This window comes from Heptranchias perlo, chromosome 23 (genome assembly GCF_035084215.1).
Source record: "Heptranchias perlo isolate sHepPer1 chromosome 23, sHepPer1.hap1, whole genome shotgun sequence".
NCBI lineage: Eukaryota > Metazoa > Chordata > Chondrichthyes > Hexanchiformes > Hexanchidae > Heptranchias > Heptranchias perlo.
Window position 1 is genome coordinate 1,594,257 of NC_090347.1, and position 21,680 is coordinate 1,615,936.

At 54.2% G+C, this 21,680-nt stretch overlaps 1 protein-coding gene across 4 annotated transcripts in view; it reads right to left on the reverse strand.

The window, feature by feature from the left end:
* Positions 1-245: 245 nt before the first annotated feature.
* The window catches only part of radil2a (Ras association and DIL domains 2a), a 160,885-nt gene continuing 139,450 nt past the window's right edge, over positions 246-21,680 (reverse strand). For all 4 annotated transcript variants that reach the window (XM_068003800.1, XM_068003798.1, XM_068003799.1 and 1 more), the window contains 3 exons: positions 16,711-16,814; positions 2,127-2,266; positions 246-1,480 (listed from right to left, as the gene is read on the reverse strand). In XM_068003800.1, coding sequence (XP_067859901.1) covers positions 1,381-1,480; positions 2,127-2,266; positions 16,711-16,814 — 344 coding nt within the window. In that variant the 3' untranslated portion in view covers positions 246-1,380. The remainder of the gene's footprint in view (positions 1,481-2,126; positions 2,267-16,710; positions 16,815-21,680) is intronic.

Here is a 21,680-nt window from a genome sequence, read left to right on the forward strand (position 1 = left end):
GAGGGCTGTGTTCAGTGAGAGCTGTGTACAGAAAAGGCTGTGTAAAGGTGGGGGCTGTGTACAGATGTGACTTGTACTCAGTGCGGTGTGTACTCAGTGAGGCGTATACTCAGTTTGGTATGTACACAGATGCGGTGTATACTCAGAGCGGCACATAGTCAATGCGGTGTATACACAGATGCGGTGTGTACACAGATGAGATGTACACTCAGTTCAGTGTATACAGATGTGGAGTGACAATAAGATCACAATAATCCTTTATTATAAGTGCAGGACGGGGGCTGGGATTTGTCCGGACTCTTTGTTCGTGTTAAACATCAACAACAGTTCAGTAGCAAACATTTGAAACAAAGCAAAATGAATGTCAGCTTTTAAAAAAACGTAGAAAAGTACGGAGAGCAGCGATCTGTGGCAACAAATAGTCTCCCAAAACGTCCAATATCACGGTGACTCCTGAACGTCTCTGGTCAATCCGCAGTCTGTAGATCCAGCTGCGTTTCCTGGTTTAAAATCCGCTGCGATCAGAGCATCCCATTCGCTCCCTCGGGAGAGGTGGGGGAGGTCAACAGCCCTCGTTTACAATCACCACGACCCGGGACGAGGCAGAGCACAGGCGGGGGGCACGGGGGCACGGGGGGGGCGGGGAACGGTGGAGGGCACAGGCAGGGGGCATGGGCAGAGGAATGGGGGCATGGAGGGCACAGGGGGGAACGGGGGGCACAGGCAGGGGGCAATGGCAGAGGAATGGGGGCATGGAGGGCACGGGGGGAACGGGGGGCACAGGCAGGGGGCATGGGCAGAGGAACGGGGGCATGGAGGGCACAGGGGCACAGGCAGGGGGCATGGGCAGAGGAACAGGGGGGCATGGAGAGCACAGGGGGAACGGGGCCACAGGCAGGGGGCATGGGCAGAGGAACGGGGGCATGGAGGGCACGGGGGAATGGGGCACAGGCAGGGGGCATGGGCAGAGGAACGGGGGGGGGCATGGAGAGCACAGGCAGGGGCATGAAACACAGCGGTGACATCATCAGCGGGGAGGGGGGGTTTGGAGTAGCGACTGCTCCTTCGGTTGGGAATTCCCCCCCCCCTCACCTCAAGGAGACCTGAACCCAGGATGATTTATCTGGGAGTGTGGGCCACCATGGCGGTAACACTGGAACACAGCGATCACATGGGACTGGGAATCGACACAGACCCACTCCACGCCTCCTCCTCCAATTAAATATGGCAACTTTACTTAAATAATAGAAATATATATATATATATATATATATAGAACTCTCTGGAAAGGTCTGCGAGCAGAGAGAGGCCGCTCTGACTCACTGCAGAATGTCATCTCACTGGCTTTACCATTTCTTCACCTCTCCCCTCCTGTTCAGTTCAGCAGCTCGTTGTTAACACTTTCATTGCCACCTGCGAATTGGACTTTGCCACCAGAAGACGGAGCTCATTCCCAGACGACCTGATCAGTTCACGGCCGCTAAAATCACAAGAAAAGAAAAACAAAGTGAATTGGGATTAAACAGAGTGATTCGATCAGTGACTTCACTCCCTGATTTCCACAATCTGCCTTGTTTCCCTCAGTTGTTCCTCTCCTCGCCTGAAAGTGTTGATTTCTACGGATTCCACCAGTAGTGCAGAATGTCTCAGTCTAGTGACCATCCTTATCTATAGGAGCCCAGGAGTGTTATCAGGTTATTTACCAGAGAATATACACTCACAGGACAGGTACAGCACGGGTTAGATACAGAGTAAAGCTCCCTCTCTATTACAGTGGGTGATCGGGAGCATCCAGTGAACATTGTACCTCAATCAACCTAACATCAGAACATGTCAAAATCCTGGAACTCCCTCCCTAACAGCACTGTGGGAGAACCTTCACCACACAGACTGCAGCGGTTCAAGAAGGCGGCTCACCACCACCTTCTCAAGGGCAATTAGGGATGGGCAATAAATGCCGGCCTCGCCAGCGACGCCCACATCCCAAGAATGAATTAAAAAAAACATCGAGACCTGGTCAGTAACACAACTCCCCCCCGCCCCACCCCAGTGATCCGCCAGGCCTGTGTGATCACTGGTTCCAGAACTCCACGCCCACCCAGCCCACAATTCCCCGAAAGGCTAACCTCGGGTAATCCAGCCCAACCAGGCTTATCCCATTGACGGCCAGAATACGATCTCCCAGCTTCAACTTTCCACATCCAGCGGCGGGCGAGTCAGGCACCAGTGACTTAATGTAAATCCCACTCGTATTTAACGGGGTTCTCTGGGAGGAGAAAGAAATTAAAGTCTTAAATTATAGATTACCATCGACATAAACTGCCTGTTTCTAACGGTCGGGCACTCTGAGGGACGGTACAGTCGGGCGCTCCCTGGGACGGTACAGTCGGGCGCTCCCTGGGACGGTACAGTCGGGCGCTCCCTGGGACGGTACAGTCGGGCGCTCCCTGGGACGGTACAGTCGGGCGCTCCCTGGGACGGTACAGTCGGGCGCTCCCTGGGACGGTACAGTCGGGCGCTCCCTGGGACGGTACAGTCGGGCGCTCCCTGGGACGGTACAGTCGGGCGCTCCGAGGGACGGTACAGTCGGGCGCTCCGAGGGACGGTACAGTCGGGCGCTCCCTGGGACGGTACAGTCGGGCGCTCCGAGGGACGGTACAGTCGGGCGCTCCGAGGGACGGTACAGTCGGGCGCTCCGAGGGACGGTACAGTCGGGCGCTCCGAGGGACGGTACAGTCGGGCGCTCCGAGGGACGGTACAGTCGGGCGCTCCGAGGGACGGTACAGTCGGGCGCTCCGAGGGACGGTACAGTCGGGCGCTCCGAGGGACGGTACAGTCGGGCGCTCCGAGGGACGGTACAGTCGGGCGCTCCGAGGGACGGTACAGTCGGGCGCTCCGAGGGACGGTACAGTCGGGCGCTCCCTGGGACGGTACAGTCGGGCGCTCCCTGGGACGGTACAGTCGGGCGCTCCCTGGGACGGTACAGTCGGGCGCTCCCTGGGACGGTACAGTCGGGCGCTCCCTGGGACGGTACAGTCGGGCGCTCCCTGGGACGGTACAGTCGGGCGCTCCCTGGGACGGTACAGTCGGGCGCTCCCTGGGACGGTACAGTCGGGCGCTCCCTGGGACGGTACAGTCGGGCGCTCCCTGGGACGGTACAGTCGGGCGCTCCCTGGGACGGTACAGTCGGGCGCTCCCTGGGACGGTACAGTCGGGCGCTCCGAGGGACGGTACAGTCGGGCGCTCCGAGGGACGGTACAGTCGGGCGCTCCGAGGGACGGTACAGTCGGGCGCTCCGAGGGACGGTACAGTCGGGCGCTCCGAGGGACGGTACAGTCGGGCGCTCCGAGGGACGGTACAGTCGGGCGCTCCGAGGGACGGTACAGTCGGGCGCTCCGAGGGACGGTACAGTCGGGCGCTCCGAGGGACGGTACAGTCGGGCGCTCCGAGGGACGGTACAGTCGGGCGCTCCGAGGGACGGTACAGTCGGGCGCTCCCTGGGACGGTACAGTCGGGCGCTCCCTGGGACGGTACAGTCGGGCGCTCCCTGGGACGGTACAGTCGGGCGCTCCCTGGGACGGTACAGTCGGGCGCTCCCTGGGACGGTACAGTCGGGCGCTCCCTGGGACGGTACAGTCGGGCGCTCCCTGGGACGGTACAGTCGGGCGCTCCCTGGGACGGTACAGTCGGGCGCTCCCTGGGACGGTACAGTCGGGCGCTCCCTGGGACGGTACAGTCGGGCGCTCCCTGGGACGGTACAGTCGGGCGCTCCCTGGGACGGTACAGTCGGGCGCTCCCTGGGACGGTACAGTCGGGCGCTCCCTGGGACGGTACAGTCGGGCGCTCCCTGGGACGGTACAGTCGGGCGCTCCCTGGGACGGTACAGTCGGGCGCTCCCTGGGACGGTACAGTCGGGCGCTCCCTGGGACGGTACAGTCGGGCGCTCCCTGGGACGGTACAGTCGGGCGCTCCCTGGGACGGTACAGTCGGGCGCTCCGAGGGACGGTACAGTCGGGCGCTCCGAGGGACGGTACAGTCGGGCGCTCCGAGGGACGGTACAGTCGGACGCTCCGAGGGACGGTACAGTCGGACGCTCCGAGGGACGGTACAGTCGGACGCTCCGAGGGACGGTACAGTCGGACGCTCCGAGGGACGGTACAGTCGGACGCTCCGAGGGACGGTACAGTCGGACGCTCCGAGGGACGGTACAGTCGGACGCTCCGAGGGACGGTACAGGCTGATACAATCAGCCATTCTGCTGCCAGTAATCAGAGATTCAGTTTACAGGAGCTGACCTCGGACAAGGGAGAAAATCGAACCTGCAATCGACACGCTCATAACATTAGACGGGTTTCGTTATCCTGTACACTGAGAATGCTCACCTCCCCCACCCTGCGGGACACTTCCTCCAGAGATCGTTGTGTCTGCTGCTCTTCCCAGCCCCTGCCGGACGATGCCAGGAACAGCTGCAGCCTGGCTCTTGTTCGCAGTCTCCCCTCCACTCCAGGCTTCAGTGGAGGGGGGGGGGGGAGGGGGAGGTGGGGAGGAGGAGGGAGGTGGATGGGGATGTGGGGAGGGGGGAGGGATGGGGATGGGGAGGGAGGGGAAGGGGGAGAGGGAAGGAGTTGAAAGGGAGAGGAAAAGGGGAGAGGAGGGGAGGGGGAGGGGTGCGAGCCTGGGCCAGCAGCAGGAAGGGAAGGGTGTTGGGGGAGGGGGGATTTAAGTTGGTGCAGCGCTGGTCCAAAATGGCGGCGGGTGCATTTGGGGTGCAGGGTGTGGTTATATTGCACCAGTTTTATGCCCTAAAGCAAACCAGACCATTACCAATTTCTACCACCCAGTGAAAGTATCGTGCACTCATTTCCACAATATTCTCCGCAGGGAAGGTACAGGGTGTCGGTGATTTGGACCACAAACTCTCTCCTTAGTTGGGACACAGTTTATAAATCACCAGAGGAAGGAATTCCGATGATTTCCAGCAACGAAACTCCAATTCCGTGCGTTGCCAGGGTAACAACTTCCTCCAATTCAGAGCGGAAACTCTGCTCACAAGCCGAGGTTTGCGTCTGATAGGTTAAGCCCGACAGGAACAGAAAGTCACATATCAATCTCACGCTCCCAACACAGCACATTCCAACCGACTGAATCTTCTTCTTTTCCCTGAAAATGTTCCCTTCTCCTCACTTCACATTGGCTCAAGCTGAGTGGGCAGACTCCCCGCTGCACTACCCAGGGAGTGCTGCACTGCCGGAGGGGCAATCTTTCAGGCCCCGTCTACCCCTCTCAGGTGGATGTAAATGATCCCACGGCCACTATTTCAAAGAAGAGCGGGGGGAGTTCTCCCCGGTGTCCTGGGGACAATATTCCCCCTTCAACCATCACCACCAAAAATAGATGATCTGGTCATTTCTTCATTCATCATTAATGGGATCTTGCTGTGCACAAATTGGCTGCTGGGTTTCCTACATTTCAACAGTGACTAAAATTCAAAAGTACTTAATTGGCTGGAAAACGCTTTGGGACGTCCTGAGGTTGTGAAAGGCGCTACAGAAAGGCAAGTTCCTCTTTCCACTGTCGGAGGTGCCGTCAAACTGAGGCCCTGTCACCCCTCTCTGGTGGAACTCACTCCCACCTCACCCCTCCCTACCTCTGCATCCTCTTCAAACTCACTCCCACCTCACCCCTCCCTACCTCTGCATCCTCTCCAAACTCACTCCCATCTCACCCCTCCCTACCTCTGCATCCTCTCCAAACTCACTCCCACCTCACCCCTCCCTACCTCTGCATCCTCTCCAAACTCACTCCCACCTCACCCCTCCCTACCTCTGCATCCTCTCCAAACTCACTCCCACCTCACCCCTCCCTACCTCTGCATCCTCTCCAAACTCACTCCCACCTCACCCCTCCCTACCTCTGCATCCTCTCCAAACTCACTCCCACCTCACCCCTCCCTACCTCTGCATCCTCTTCAAACCCTAATCTCAGCTCACTCCAGGTGCTGCAGCTGCACTCAGGATCTCACATAGGAGCAGAAGGAGGCCATTCAGCCCCTCGAGCCTCTTCCGCCATTCAATTAGATCAGGGTTGATCTGTACCTTAACTCCATTTACCCCCTTTTGCTCCAGATCCCTCGATCCCCTTACCCAACAAAAATCTATCGATCTCAGTCTTGAAAGCTTCAATTGACCCCCAGCATCCACAGCCTTTTGGGGGAGAGAGTTCCAGATTTCCACTCCCCTTTGTGTGAAAAAGCACTTTCTGATATCAGCCAGCGACGCCCATGAACAAATAAAACAAATCCTTGAACGGCCTGGCTCTAATTTTAAGGTTATGCCCCCTTATTCTGGACTCTCCCACCAGAGGAAATAGTTTCTCTCCATCTACCCTATCAAATCCTTCAATCATCTTAAACACCTCAATTAGATCACCCCTTAATCTTCTAAACTCGAGGGAATACAAGCCTAGTCTATGCAACCTACATAGAATTACACAGAATGTACGACATAGAAACAGGCCATTCGGCCCAACTGGTCTATCCCGGTGTTTATGCTCCACACGAGCCTCCTCCCTCCCTACTTCATCTCATCCTATCAGCATATCCTTCTATTCCTTTCTCCCTCATGTGTTTCTCCAGCTTCCCCTTAAATGTATCTACACTATTCACCTCAATCACTCCTTGTGGGAGTGAGTTCCACATTCTCACCACTCTCTGGGTAAAGACGTTTCTCCTGAATTCCCTATTGGATTTATTAGTGACTATCTTATATTTATGACCCCTAGTTCTGGTCTCCCCAACAATTGGAAACATTTTCTCTGCATCTACCCTATCGAACCCTTTCATAATCTTAAAGACCTCTATCAGGTCACCCCTCAGTCTTCTCTTTTCTAGAGAAAAGAGCCCCAGCCAGTTCAGTCTTTTCTGATAGTTATAACCTCTCAGTTCTGGCATCATCCTAGTAAATCTGTCCTTATAATTTAACCCTTTGAGTCCTGTTATCATTCTGGTGAATCTGCACTGCACCCCCTCCAAGGCCAATATATCCTTTCTGAGGTGCTGTGCCCAGAACTGAACTCAGTTACTCCAGATGTTCACCCAGGTCTCCATTCTTCATGTGTGAATCGAGAGAGTGAGTGTCGTTAGGGTATTGGACCATGGAGACCATCGCTGGTGACCTGCTCTCGTGCTCACTAAACACACACACAAATGCAGGTTCCACCAGGGATCACTGGACAGCGATGGGGAGTGAAAGCCTTGACTTAATTCCTCCCTCCAACCTCAGGCACTGAGGCCAATTACCTCACCACTACTGGTGCCCTGGCTCGATCAGCTGCCAGCTGTACCTCAGTGGGTAACTCTCTCGCCTCGGTCCTGGGTTCAAGTCCCACTCCAGAGACGTGAGCACAAAATCCAGGCCGACACTCCCAGTGCAGTACTGAGGGAGCGCTGCACTGTCGGAGGGTCAGTACTGAGGGAGCGCTGCACTGTCGGAGGGTCAGTACTGAGGGAGCGCTGCACTGTCGGAGGGTCAGTACTGAGGGAGCGCTGCACTGTCGGAGGGTCAGTACTGAGGGAGCGCTGCACTGTCGGAGGGTCAGTACTGAGGGAGCGCCGCACTGTCGGAGGGTCAGTACTGAGGGAGTGCTGCACTGTCGGAGGGTCAGTACTGAGGGAGCGCTGCACTGTCGGAGGGTCAGTACTGAGGGAGCGCTGCACTGTCGGAAGGTCAGTACTGAGGGAGCGCCGCACTGTCGGAGGGTCAGTACTGAGGGAGCGCCGCACTGTCGGAGGGTCAGGACTGAGGGAGCGCCGCACTGTCGGAGGGTCAGTACTGAGGGAGCGCTGCACTGTCGGAGGGTCAGTACTGAGGGAGCGCTGCACTGTCGGAGGGTCAGTACTGAGGGAGCGCCGCACTGTCGGAGGGTCAGTACTGAGGGAGTGCTGCACTGTCGGAGGGTCAGTACTGAGGGAGCGCTGCACTGTCGGAGGGTCAGTACTGAGGGAGCGCTGCACTGTCGGAAGGTCAGTACTGAGGGAGCGCCGCACTGTCGGAGGGTCAGTACTGAGGGAGCGCCGCACTGTCGGAGGGTCAGGACTGAGGGAGCGCCGCACTGTCGGAGGGTCAGTACTGAGGGAGCGCTGCACTGTCGGAGGGTCAGTACTGAGGGAGCGCTGCACTGTCGGAGGGTCAGTACTGAGGGAGCGCTGCACTGTCGGAGGGTCAGTACTGAGGGAGCGCTGCACTGTCGGAGGGTCAGTACTGAGGGAGCGCTGCACTGTCGGAGGGTCAGTACTGAGGGAGCGCTGCACTGTCGGAGGGTCAGTACTGAGGGAGCGCTGCACTGTCGGAGGGTCAGTACTGAGGGAGCGCTGCACTGTCGGAGGGTCAGTACTGAGGGAGCGCTGCACTGTCGGAGGGTCAGGACTGAGGGAGCGCCGCACTGTCAGAGGGTCAGTACTGAGGGAGCGCTGCACTGTCGGAGGGTCAGGACTGAGGGAGTGCTGCACTGTCGGAGGGTCAGTACAGAGGGAGCGCTGCACTGTCAGAGGGTCAGTACTGAGGGAGCGCTGCACTGTCGGAGGGTCAGGACTGAGGGAGTGCTGCACTGTCGGAGGGTCAGTACAGAGGGAGCGCTACACTGTCGGAGATCCCACGGCCACTATTGGAAGAAGAGCAGGGAGTTCTCTCAACCAACATCACTAAAACAAATTATCTGGTCATTTCTCACATTGCTGTTTGTGGGATCTTGCTGTGTGCAAATTGGCTGCTGCATTTCCTACATTACACAGTGACTACACTTCAAATATGTACTTAGAATCATAGAAAATTTACAGCACAGGAAAAGGTCATTCAGCCCATTGTGTCTGTGCTGGCTGAAAATGAGCCTTCCAGCACTTGGTCCGTAGCCTTGTAGGTCATGGTACTTCTGGTGCACATACTTTGTTGGCTATAAAGCACTTTGGAATATTCTGAAGTTGCAAAAGGCACTATATAAATACAAGTTTTTGCTTTTAACAATACAGACTAGGAATTGAACCTGGGTCCGACCTGCTCTCTTTAGCTCTAGTTACCACTCTAAGTGGTGCATTTACTGACTGAGCCATTTCCATTACAAGTGTCTGGGAGGTCGGATCAGCGGCAGTTTCATCAGACCAGGGCCTAGCTGTAGTAGGTCCCCTCTTTATATACAGATTCCCTGAGCACAACAGTCTTTTAATGACCCCCAGTCAGAGATAACCTCGCCATCTCAGGCATACGACATTCCACGTGTGTTTAGAGCAGTGAACGGGAGGGGAGAGAGGAGAGAGAGTCTCTCTGACAACTGAGGTGATATTAAAAGCCATTGTTAAGCCCCCGACTCTGAGCAAGACCGGGTCAAAGTTTACAGCATAGGTCGGAGAGCATTCACCGCAGTCCCTGCAAACTCTGGGCCGGAGCTCCAGAAAGATCCAACACTGAATCCAGCTCTCCCTGAGACTATTGTTCCCGGGACAAAGACTCCCGGAACTGATCGAATTATCGCTCTTCCTCATTAATTAAAGATGTGGAGATGCCGGTGATGGACTGGGGTTGACAATTGTAAACAATTTTACAACACCAAGTTATAGTCCAGCAATTTTATTTTAAATTCACAAGCTTTCGGAGATTTTCTCCTTCCTCAGGTAAATGTTTTACCTGAGGAAGGAGAAAATCTCCGAAAATCTCCTTCCTCAGGTAAAACATTTACCTGAGGAAGGAGAAAATCTCCGAAAGCTTGTGAATTTAAAATAAAATTGCTGGACTATAACTTGGTGTTGTAAAATTGTTTACAATTAATTAAAGAGCCATTGTCTTCTGAAACACTGCAGCCTTCTTCCTCTTCCATACACACACACACACACACACACACACACACACACAGGGACACACACACACACACACACACACACAGGGACACACACACACACACACACACACACACAGGGACACACACAGGGACACACACACGTGCAGACACAGAGTCTCACACACACACACACACACACACACACAGGGACACACACACGTGCAGACACAGAGTCACACACACACACACACACACACACACACACAGGGACACACACACGTGCAGACACAGAGTCACACACACACACAGACACACACACACACAGACACACACAGAGTCACACACACACACAGACACACATATATACATACAGACACACACAGATACCCGCTGACACAGACAGACACACAGATGCAGACACACACACACAATAACACAGACACACACACATACACACACAGATACACACAGACATAGGCACATACACAGGCACAGACACACAGAGACAGACACACATAGACAGACACACATAGACAGACACACACAGACAGACACATGCAGACACACACACACACACACACACACACATACACACATTATGTACATACCCATCTATGTACACTTTCTAGTAGAGGGGTCACAGGATAGTGATGAGGAGCAGAACACTGCCTCTGCCCAGGCTGGTGATGGAGACGCTCTCCATCAGTGGAGATATTTCAGGATATTAGATAAGGGACAGGCTGTCAGATTAAAGTTAGAATGATATGATTCTCCAGAACATTCCAAAGCTGCAGTACGAACAGGCCGGCAGCCAACTGATCAGTGTTTATGTTTCCAACACTGTGCTCAATGGACTAAGACACTGCCCCTCCCCCAGGGGACTGAGACACGGTTTGGTACGGGGTTCCACAGTCACTGCGATGGAAGTGGGGGACACTCAGTCTGTGTTTCATTTGGTAGAACAATCAACAACTGGGCACTGTGCGTCAGTCTTTACACTTTCCCAGCGACAGCCGGGGCTCAGTGGGTCAGACTGTCCCTCGGAGTCAGAAGGTCGTGGGTTCAAGTCCCACTCCAGCGACTTGAGCTCATAATCCAGGCTGACACTGTCGGAGGGTCAGTACTGAGGGAGCGCTGACCTGTCGGAGGGTCAGTACTGAGGGAGCGCTGACCTGTCGGAGGGTCAGTACTGAGGGAGCGCTGACCTGTCGGAGGGTCAGTACTGAGGGAGCGCTGACCTGTCGGAGGGTCAGTACTGAGGGAGCGCTGACCTGTCGGAGGGTCAGTACTGAGGGAGCGCTGACCTGTCGGAGGGTCAGTACTGAGGGAGCGCTGCACTGTCGGAGGGTCAGTACTGAGAGAGCGCTGCACTGTCGGAGGGTCAGTACTGAGGGAGCGCTGCACTGTCGGAGGGTCAGTACTGAGGGAGTGCTGCACTGTCGGAGGGTCAGTACTGAGGGAGGGCTGAACTGTCGGAGGGTCAGTACTGAGGGAGGGCTGCACTGTCGGAGGGTCAGTACTGAGGGAGTGCTGACACTGTCGGAGGGTCAGTACTGAGGGAGCGCTGCACTGTCGGAGGGTCAGTACTGAGGGAGCGCTGCACTGTCGGAGGGTCAGTACTGAGGGAGTGCTGACACTGTTGGAGGGTCAGTACTGAGGGAGTGCTGACACTGTCAGAGGGTCAGTACTGAGGGAATGCTGCACTGTCAGAGGTGCCGTCTCTCGGATGAGATGTTAAACCCAGGCCCCAACTGCCCTCTCAGGTGGATGTAAAAGATCCCATGGCCACTATTCCCACCTCTGCCTCAGCTCATCTGCTGCTGTAACCCTCTAGACTTGACAATTCCAATGCTCTCCTGGGCGGCTTCCCATCTTCCACCCTCCATAAACTTGAGCTCATCCTAAACTCTGCTGCCTGTAACCAAACTCGCACCAAGTCCCGTTCACCCATCACCCCTGTGCTCGCTGACCTACATTGGCTCCCGGTCCAGCAACACCTCAATTTTAAAATTCTCATCCTTGTTTTCAAATCCCTCCATGGCCCTCGCCCCTCCCTATCTCTGTAATCTCCTCCAGCCCTACAACTCTCCCAGATCTCTGCGCTCCTCCAATTCTGGCCTCTTGTCCATCCCTGATTTTAATCGCTCCACCATTGGCGGCCGTGCCTTCAGCTGCCTGGGCCCAAAGCTCTGGAATTCTCTCCCTTAACCTCTCCGCCTCTCTACCCCGCTCCTCCTTCAAATCGTTCTGTAAAACTTTCCCCTTTGATCAGTCCTAATATCTCCACGGTTCCTGTTCCTGATCACTGCCCAGTGACCCCTGGAAAGTGCACATGTGGATGTCGAGTGAGGACAGGATCGTGCTAAAACTGTGATCCCCACGGTTGAATAACCTACACCGGCATAGACCTGTTGCACCAAATGGCCTGTTTCTGTGCAGTAGATTCAATGTAACTCGATGTAACGCGGGGCTGTGAGATGTTTCCCTGTAACTATTGACACCAGGACACTGAAGTGTAAACACAGGACAGGGAAATCGAAATGTAATTGCTGTGAGCAGCAGACGTTATCAGCTGTGCCCACAATGCCAATGTCACTGCCCCCACTGCATTTTGAGCTGCCCAGTACCCATCCTGGCATTCCAAACCTCTGTGGAACAAGCCTGGCACAGCTGGAAAGATTTCAGGACTCTAGTACTAGATATGGGAAAGAGGAGAGTGAGTGGGAGAAAGTGTCCCAGCTCAGTACCAGGCTCCTCTGCAACAGCTGGGCCCGCACACCAGGCTCCTCTGCAACAGCTGGGCCCGCACACCAGGCTCCTCTGCAACAGCTGGGCCCGCACACCAGGCTCCTCTGTAACAGCTGGGCCCGCACACCAGGCTCCTCTGCAACAGCTGGGCCCGCACACCAGGCTCCTCTGCAACAGCTGGGCCCGCACACCAGGCTCCTCTGTAACAGCTGGGCCCGCACACCAGGCTCCTCTGTAACAGCTGGGCCCGCACACCAGGCTCCTCTGTAACAGCTGGGCCCGCACACCAGGCTCCTCTGTAACAGCTGGGCCCGCACACCAGGCTCCTCTGTAACAGCTGGGCCCGCACACCAGGCTCCTCTGTAACAGCTGGGCCCGCACACCAGGCTCCTCTGTAACAGCTGGGCCCGCACACCAGGCTCCTCTGTAACAGCTGGGCCCGCACACCAGGCTCCTCTGCAACAGCTGGGCCCGCACACCATGCTCCTCTGCAACAGCTGGGCCCGCACACCAGGCTCCTCTGTAACAGCTGGGCCCGCACACCAGGCTCCTCTGTAACAGCTGGGCCCGCACACCGAGCTCCTCTGTAACAGCTGGGCCCGCACACCAGGCTCCTCTGTAACAGCTGGGCCCGCACACCGAGCTCCTCTGTAACAGCTGGGCCCGCACACCAGGCTCCTCTGCAACAGCTGGGCCCGCACACCATGCTCCTCTGTAACAGCTGGGCCCGCACACCAGGCTCCTCTGTAACAGCTGGGCCCGCACACCAGGCTCCTCTGTAACAGCTGGGCCCGCACACCAGGCTCCTCTGTAACAGCTGGGCCCGCACACCAGGCTCCTCTGTAACAGCTGGGCCCACACACCGAGCTCCTCTGTAACAGCTGGGCCCGCACACCAGGCTCCTCTGTAACAGCTGGGCCCGCACACCGAGCTCCTCTGTAACAGCTGGGCCCGCACACCAGGCTCCTCTGCAACAGCTGGGCCCGCACACCATGCTCCTCTGTAACAGCTGGGCCCGCACACCAGGCTCCTCTGTAACAGCTGGGCCCGCACACCAGGCTCCTCTGTAACAGCTGGGCCCGCACACCAGGCTCCTCTGTAACAGCTGGGCCCGCACACCGAGCTCCTCTGTAACAGCTGGGCCCGCACACCAGGCTCCTCTGTAACAGCTGGGCCCGCACACCGAGCTCCTCTGTAACAGCTGGGCCCGCACACCAGGCTCCTCTGTAACAGCTGGGCCCGCACACCAGGCTCCTCTGTAACAGCTGGGCCCGCACACCAGGCTCCTCTGTAACAGCTGGGCCCGCACACCAGGCTCCTCTGTAACAGCTGGGCCCGCACACCAGGCTCCTCTGTAACAGCTGGGCCCGCACACCAGGCTCCTCTGTAACAGCTGGGCCCGCACACCAGGCTCCTCTGTAACAGCTGGGCCCGCACACCAGGCTCCTCTGTAACAGCTGGGCCCGCACACCAGGCTCCTCTGTAACAGCTGGGCCCGCACAACGAGCTCCTCTGTAACAGCTGGGCCCGCACACCAGGCTCCTCTGTAACAGCTGGGCCCGCACACCAGGCTCCTCTGTAACAGCTGGGCCCGCACACCAGGCTCCTCTGGAACAGCTGGGCCCGCACACCAGGATCCTCTGCAACAGCTGGGCCCGCACACCATGCTCCTCTGTAACAGCTGGGCCCGCACAACAGGCTCCTCTGCAACAGCTGGGCCCGCACACCAGGCTCCTCTGTAACAGCTGGGCCCGCACACCAGGCTCCTCTGTAACAGCTGGGCCCGCACACCAGGCTCCTCTGTAACAGCTGGGCCCGCACACCAGGCTCCTCTGTAACAGCTGGGCCCGCACACCAGGCTCCTCTGTAACAGCTGGGCCCACACACCGAGCTCCTCTGTAACAGCTGGGCCCGCACACCAGGCTCCTCTGTAACAGCTGGGCCCGCACACCGAGCTCCTCTGTAACAGCTGGGCCCGCACACCAGGCTCCTCTGTAACAGCTGGGCCCGCACACCAGGCTCCTCTGTAACAGCTGGGCCCGCACACCAGGCTCCTCTGTAACAGCTGGGCCCGCACACCAGGCTCCTCTGTAACAGCTGGGCCCGCACACCAGGCTCCTCTGTAACAGCTGGGCCCGCACACCAGGCTCCTCTGTAACAGCTGGGCCCGCACACCAGGCTCCTCTGTTACAGCTGGGCCCGCACACCAGGCTCCTCTGTAACAGCTGGGCCCACACACCAGGCTCCTCTGTAACAGCTGGGCCCGCACACCAGGCTGCTCTGTAACAGCTGGGCCCGCACACCAGGCTCCTCTGTAACAGCTAGGCCACACATCAGGCTCCTCTGTAACAGCTGGGCCACACACCAGGCTCCTCTGTAACAGCTGGGCCACACACCAGGCTCCTCTGTAACAGCTGGGCCCACACACCAGGCTCCTCTGTAACAGCTGGGCCCACACACCGGGCTCCTCTGTAACAGCTGGGCCCACACACCAGGCTCCTCTGTAACAGCTGGGCCCGCACACCAGTCTCCTCTGTAACAGCTGGGCCCGCACACCAGGCTCCTCTGTAACAGCTGGGCCCGCACACCAGGCTCCTCTGTAACAGCTGGGCCCGCACACCAGGCTCCTCTGTAACAGCTGGGCCCACACAACGAGCTCCTCTGTAACAGCTGGGCCCACACAACGAGCTCCTCTGTAACAGCTGGGCCCGCACACCAGGCTCCTCTGTAACAGCTGGGCCCACACAACGAGCTCCTCTGTAACAGCTGGGCCCGCACACCAGGCTCCTCTGTAACAGCTGGGCCCGCACACCAGGCTCCTCTGTAACAGCTGGGCCTGCACACCAGGATCCTCTGTAACAGCTGGGGCCCGAACACCAGCTCATCGCACCCTCTGCTCCCCCTTGGGAAGGTTCGGATGAGCAGGTGTGTGTGCAGGCTCACAATCATGTGACCTGGGCTAGTGTAAGCCAGATTTGTCACTTGACCTCTAACTCCTGACCTGCGAAGGTCATGGGACAGGTTAGTCTGATGAGGACTTATTCTGTCACTCAGTGTGAGGTGATCCAAAAAACCTCTGAAGGCACAAGACAAGAAGCAGCTCCTCGACCCCAATGCAAATAATCACAACTGAGTTGAAAAGCAGCAGAGGCCATGACAGCATGTCCGAGGCCCACTCACCCCAACTGATGCATCCAACCAGAAACTTTCCTCACTAGTTTGATATTTTCCACTTATTTCCACTTTCAGATCAGACTGACGAGGTAAATTATGTTGTTCACACAGTGAGCTGGACGTAATAATCAACTGCAAATTATTTAACGTACATATAATAATAATAGCAACTCCAACCAGTTACACAGTGAGTGACCCTCACCCTGAATAAACACTGACTCTGTATAGTTACACAGTGAGTGACCCTTACCCTGAATAAATAGTGACTCTGTACAGTTGCACAGTGAGTGACCCTCACCCTGAATAAACAGTGACTGTACAGCTACACAGTGAGTGGCCCTCACCCTGAATAAACAGTGACTCTGTACAGTAACACAGTGAGTGACCCTCACCCTGAATAAACAGTGACTCTGTACAGCTACACAGTGAGTGGCCCTCACCCTGAATAAACAGTGACTCTGTACAGTAACACAGTGAGTGACCCTCACCCTGAATAAACAGTGACTCTGTACAGCTACACAGTGAGTGGCCCTCACCCTGAATAAACAGGGACTCTGTACAGTTACACAGTGAGTGACCCTCACCCTGAATAAACAGGGACTCTGTACAGTTACACAGTGAGTGACCCTTACCCTGAATAAACAGTGACTCAGTACAGTTACACAGTGAGTGACCCTTACCCTGAATAAACAGTGACTCTGTACAGCTACACAGTGAGTGACCCTCACCCTGAATAAACAGTGACTCTGTACAGTTACACAGTGAGTGACCCTTACCCTGAATAAACAGTGACTCTGTACAGTTACACAGTGAGTGACCCTTACCCTGAATAAACAGTGACTCTGAACAGTTATAAAAAGCTGGGGTTTGGGGTGTACAGTTGGGAGTATGGGATCTGCAGGATCACAGAGTCAGGTTGGAAGATTAGGGAGAGTAAGGTTTGTAATAACGTGTAGTTCTCACCAGTCCGTCCACTAAAGCCAACCCCAGACCACGAGGCCCTCTTTCTAGCTCGACGGTGAAAACTTCGTCATCACCTGCCTCACTCCTCTGAGGAGTCGGGTTATCTGAAGGGAAAGAGAGTGACAGTCAATAGAACCACAGTATATTGTACTCACGTCTCATTACTTAGGGTTGAGGTCACAATCAGATCAGCCATGATCTTATCAAATGGCACAGCAGGCTCGAGGGGCCAAGTGGCCTACTCCTGCTCTTAATTCGTATGTTCATATGTTCGTATGTACTTGCAAGTCACACACATACAGAAGGACAAAGGTAGGGACATTTCCGGGAACAGGGTGATACAGAGGAGGGGACAGAAATACACACACAGATAGGGAGATACACACAGGAATAGGCAGAGATAGAGAAGGAAATAGAGTCACACACAGAGATAGAGAGACACACAGAGAGACAGAGAGAGAGACAGAGAGACACACACAGAGACAGAGAGACACACACAGAGACAGAGAGACACACACAGAGATAGAGAGACACACACAGAGATAGAGAGACACACACAGAGACAAAGAGACACACAGAGAGATGAGGGACATACACAGGAACAGGCAGAGATAGAGGGGGAAACAGAGACACACAGACAGAGCGAAACATACAGGAACAGAGAGACAGAGTCGAATGGGGAGAAATGTGTATGGAGAGAGACATACAGACATGCAGTAACAGAAAGATAGACAGACACATTAAGGGACAGAGACAGAGGAAAAGAACGTCTGTGCTGTCTTGCTGTCCCAAGGCATCTGTGACCCTGCTGCCAGACTAAGCGATTAGTTCAGTTTAAGCAACAGCACTAGCCAATGTCAGATAAACTCCTCAATATTAAGCTTGTCCGATCGAGTTTCCAATAACCTCTCTCACCAGCTCGAGACTCGAACCCGCTGACACTCAGCTCTAATTCTTGGCAATGGAACGATGGACATATTAAATCAGTGTTTGGTTTTGGAATACTCTGACCACCTAATCCCTGGGATATTCCGGGAGTATAGTGCACCCTACTAAGTAACAGAGACCCTCAACTCCAGCTCCTACTGATATCTCTCCTCAGTTAAAAGCTCCAGTTTCCAGTTTGGGATGTCCCAAGTGCACAAATTCCTGATAATTTTTGGGAAGGAAACACATTCCCAGCTCTGTGGAGAGTTGAAGAGAAGTTCAAAGGTGGGTGTGACTGGCTGTAGACTTGTGGCCGGTTTGTTCAGCTGTTCCACCCTGTCCTGGCAGGACTCACACCTGCCTCGGTCAAACACAAAATGTAAGGACAAACATACTCTAGGGGTTAACTTTATACAGATCAGAGAGAAAACTAACACTCTCGTAATCAGATGTCATTCCCCTCCGATTTTCTCAGCCCTTCCCCCGAAGGCAGGATCTCGTTGCTGGGGTACGGTTCCATGCGTGGGAACCGCCCCTTCTACCGTGCCCAAGTGGCTGTGCTTCCTCTGTGTTTTTAATTCATTCTCGGGATGTGGGCATTTATTGCCCATCCCTAATTGCCCTTGAGAAGGTGGTGATGAGCTGCCTTCTTGAACCGCTGCAGTCCGTGAGGTGAAGGTTCTCCCACAGTGCTGTTAGGTAGTAACACACGTGTACACACACATGTACACACACGCATATACACACATGCACTCACATTTTCCACCATTGGACAGTGATCCAGAGCAGGAACCATATGTGATTCTCCCCCTCCCTCGCTGTATGAAATATAGAAGGGGTTTGGTCCATTGGGATTCTGTACAATGGGAGTGAATGGGAAGGGGTTTGGTCCATTGGGATCCTGTACAATGGGAGTGAATGGGAAGGGGTTTGGTCCATTGGGATTGTGTACAATGGGAGTGAATGGGAAGGGGTTTGGTCCATTGGGATTCTGTACAATGGGAGTGAATGGGAAGGGGTTTGGTCCATTGGGATTCTGTACAATGGGAGTGAATGGGAAGGGGTTTGGTCCATTGGGACTCTGTAGAATGGGAGTGAATGGGAAGGGGTTTGGTCCATTGGGACTCTGTACAATGGGAGTGAATGGGAAGGGGTTTGGTCCATTGGGATTCTGTACAATGGGAATGAATGGGAAGGGGTTTGGTCCATTGGGATTGTGTACAATGGGAGTGAATGGGAAGGGGTTTGGTCCATTGGGATTCTGTACAATGGGAGTGAATGGGAAGATGGTGGTTTATTGGGAATCTATCCTTGCATCCATTCTGTGTTCACCATCTGTTAGCTGTGACCCGTTATATTAAACACATTTGAAAGCCATGATTTGATATGTTCCAGGACCCTTGTAGTAAATGAGCCCCTCTGCCCTCTGCATCCTAACCTACAGAACAGGCACAGCAGCTAAACAGCCTTTTACATTAACCTCAAGGACTAGTATTAACTGGTTTTAAAGGGAATGGATCCTGAGATAACACACGTTTCTACACATTACACTCAGCCCAAACACACAGCGAACAGGGTCACAACCCAAATCTTGACCTTAACACAGATTAATGTGTGACAAAGCATCAGGTGACACTGCTGACAAATGGCTGATTATCAATCTTACCCAAAGGTGCTATTCTGTTTGTATTCTCATGAATATGCAAGTGAGGAAGAGTGAGTTTCAAGAAGAGATCAGTTTCTGTGCTGAGTTAGTGGATCTCAGGCAGTGCAGAGGTGGGGGGTGCTACAGTAGCTTCAATAGCTATGGGTTAGGAAGGGGAAGAGTCAGCCAGGTGTATCACTCCCTGTTGATACACTACAGGTGAGGACAGGATCGGGCCTGTCTGTGATGCCCCCCACAGTGGAATACCCTGCTGACACTCACAGTCTAGGCTCACAGGAAGAATGGCCTGGTAGGTGGGGTATTGGGAGGGCAGCCAGCAGCTGTGGAACCCCTACCCCAGGGAGAGCCAGCACCTTCAGGAGAGGAGGGGACCTGTACCCCAGGGAGATACAGAGAGGAGCAAAAGCTATAGAGTAGTGATAACGGGGGACTTCAACTATCCTAATATAGACTGGGATAACAATAATAATATAAGGGGCAAAGAGGGGAAGAATTTTTGAAATGTTCAGGAGAACTTTCTTGACCAGTAAGTACGTTTCCAGCCCAATGAGGAAGGAGGCATTGCTGGACTTGGTTCTGGGGAATGAGACGGGCCAAGTGGAGCAAGTGTCAGTGGGGAAGCATTTAGGGAACAGTGATCATAGTATCATAAGGTTTAGAATAGCTATGGAAAAGGACTCTGTCCACTCTGAAGTAAAAATACCCAAGTGGAGGAAGGCCAATTTCAGTGGGATGAGAACAGATCTGGCCCGGGTAAATTGGAATCAAAGATTTACAGGCAAAACTGTAATTGAACAGTGGGCGGCCTTTAAAGAAGAGATGGTTCGGGTACAGTCTAGGTACATTCCTACTAGGGAGAAAGGTGGGGCAACTAAAGCCAGAGCTTCCTGGATGACAAAGGAGATAGAGAGTAAGACGAAGCAGAAAAAAGGGGCATATGACAGATATCAGTTTGATAACACAAGTGAGAACCAGGCAGAATATAGAAAGTTCAGAGGGGAAGTGAAAAAGGAAATAAGAGGGGCAAAGAGAGAGTATGAGAGTAGACTGGCGGCCAATGTAAAAGGGAATCCAAAAGTCTTCTACAGGCATGTAAACAGTAAACAGGTAGTAAGAGGAGGGGTGGGGCCGATTAGGGACCAAAACGGAGATCTACTCATGGAGGCAGAGGGGATGGCCGAGGTACTAAATGAGTACTTTGCATCTGTCTTTACCAAGGAAGAAGATGCTGCTGCAGTCTCAGTAAAGGAAGATATAGTTGAGATGCTGGATGGGCTAAAAATTGATAAAGAGGAGGTACTAGAAAGGCTGGCTGTACTTAGAGTAGATAAGTCACCCGGTCCAAATGGGATGCATCCTCGGCCGCTGAGGGAAGTAAGGGTGGAAATTGCAGTGGTACTGGCCATAATCTTCCAAACATCCATAGATACGGGGGTGGTGCCAGAGGACTGGAGAATTGCAAATGTTACACCCTTGTTCAAAAAAGGGTGTAAGGATAAACCCAGCAACTACAGGCCAGTCAGTTTAACCTCGGTGGTGGGGAAACTTTTAGAAATGATAATCCGGGACAGAATTAACAGTCACTTGGACGAGTGTGGATTGATTAGGGAAAGCCAGCACAGATTTGTTAAAGGCAAATCATGTTTAACTAACCTGATTGAATTTTTTGATGAGGTAACAGAGAGGGTAGATGAGGTCAATGCAGTTGATGTGGTGTATGTGGACTTTCAAAAGGCGTTTGATAAAGTGCCGCATGGTAGGCTTATCATCAAGATTGTGGCCCATGGAATAAAGGGGGCAGTAGCAACATTGCAACAGAATTGGCTAAGTAACAGGAAACAGAGAGTAGTGGTGAACGGTTGTTTTTCGGACTGGAGGGAGGTGTACAGTGGTGTTCCCCAGGGGTCGGTGCTGGGACCACTGCTTTTCTTGATATATATTAATGACTTGGACTTGGGTGTACAGGGCACAATTTCAAAATTTGCAGATGACACAAAACTTGGAAGTGTAGTGAACAGTGAGGAGGATAGTGATAGACTTCAAGAGGATATAGACAGGCTGGTGGAATGGGCGGACACGAGGCAGATGAAATTTAACGCAGAAAAATGCGAAGTGATACATTTTGGTAGGAAGAACAAGGAGAGGCAATATAAACTAGAGGGCACAACTCTAAAAGGGGTACAGGAACAGAGAGACCTGGGGTTATATGTGCACAAATCATTGAAGGTGGCAGGGCAGGTTGAGAAAGTTGTTAAAAAAGCATACGGGGTCCTGGGCTTTATAAATAGATGTGGAGATGCCGGTGATGGACTGGGGAGACTTCTACTGCCTCCCAAAGATACACAAAGCCAACACACCCGGACGTCCCATCGTATCA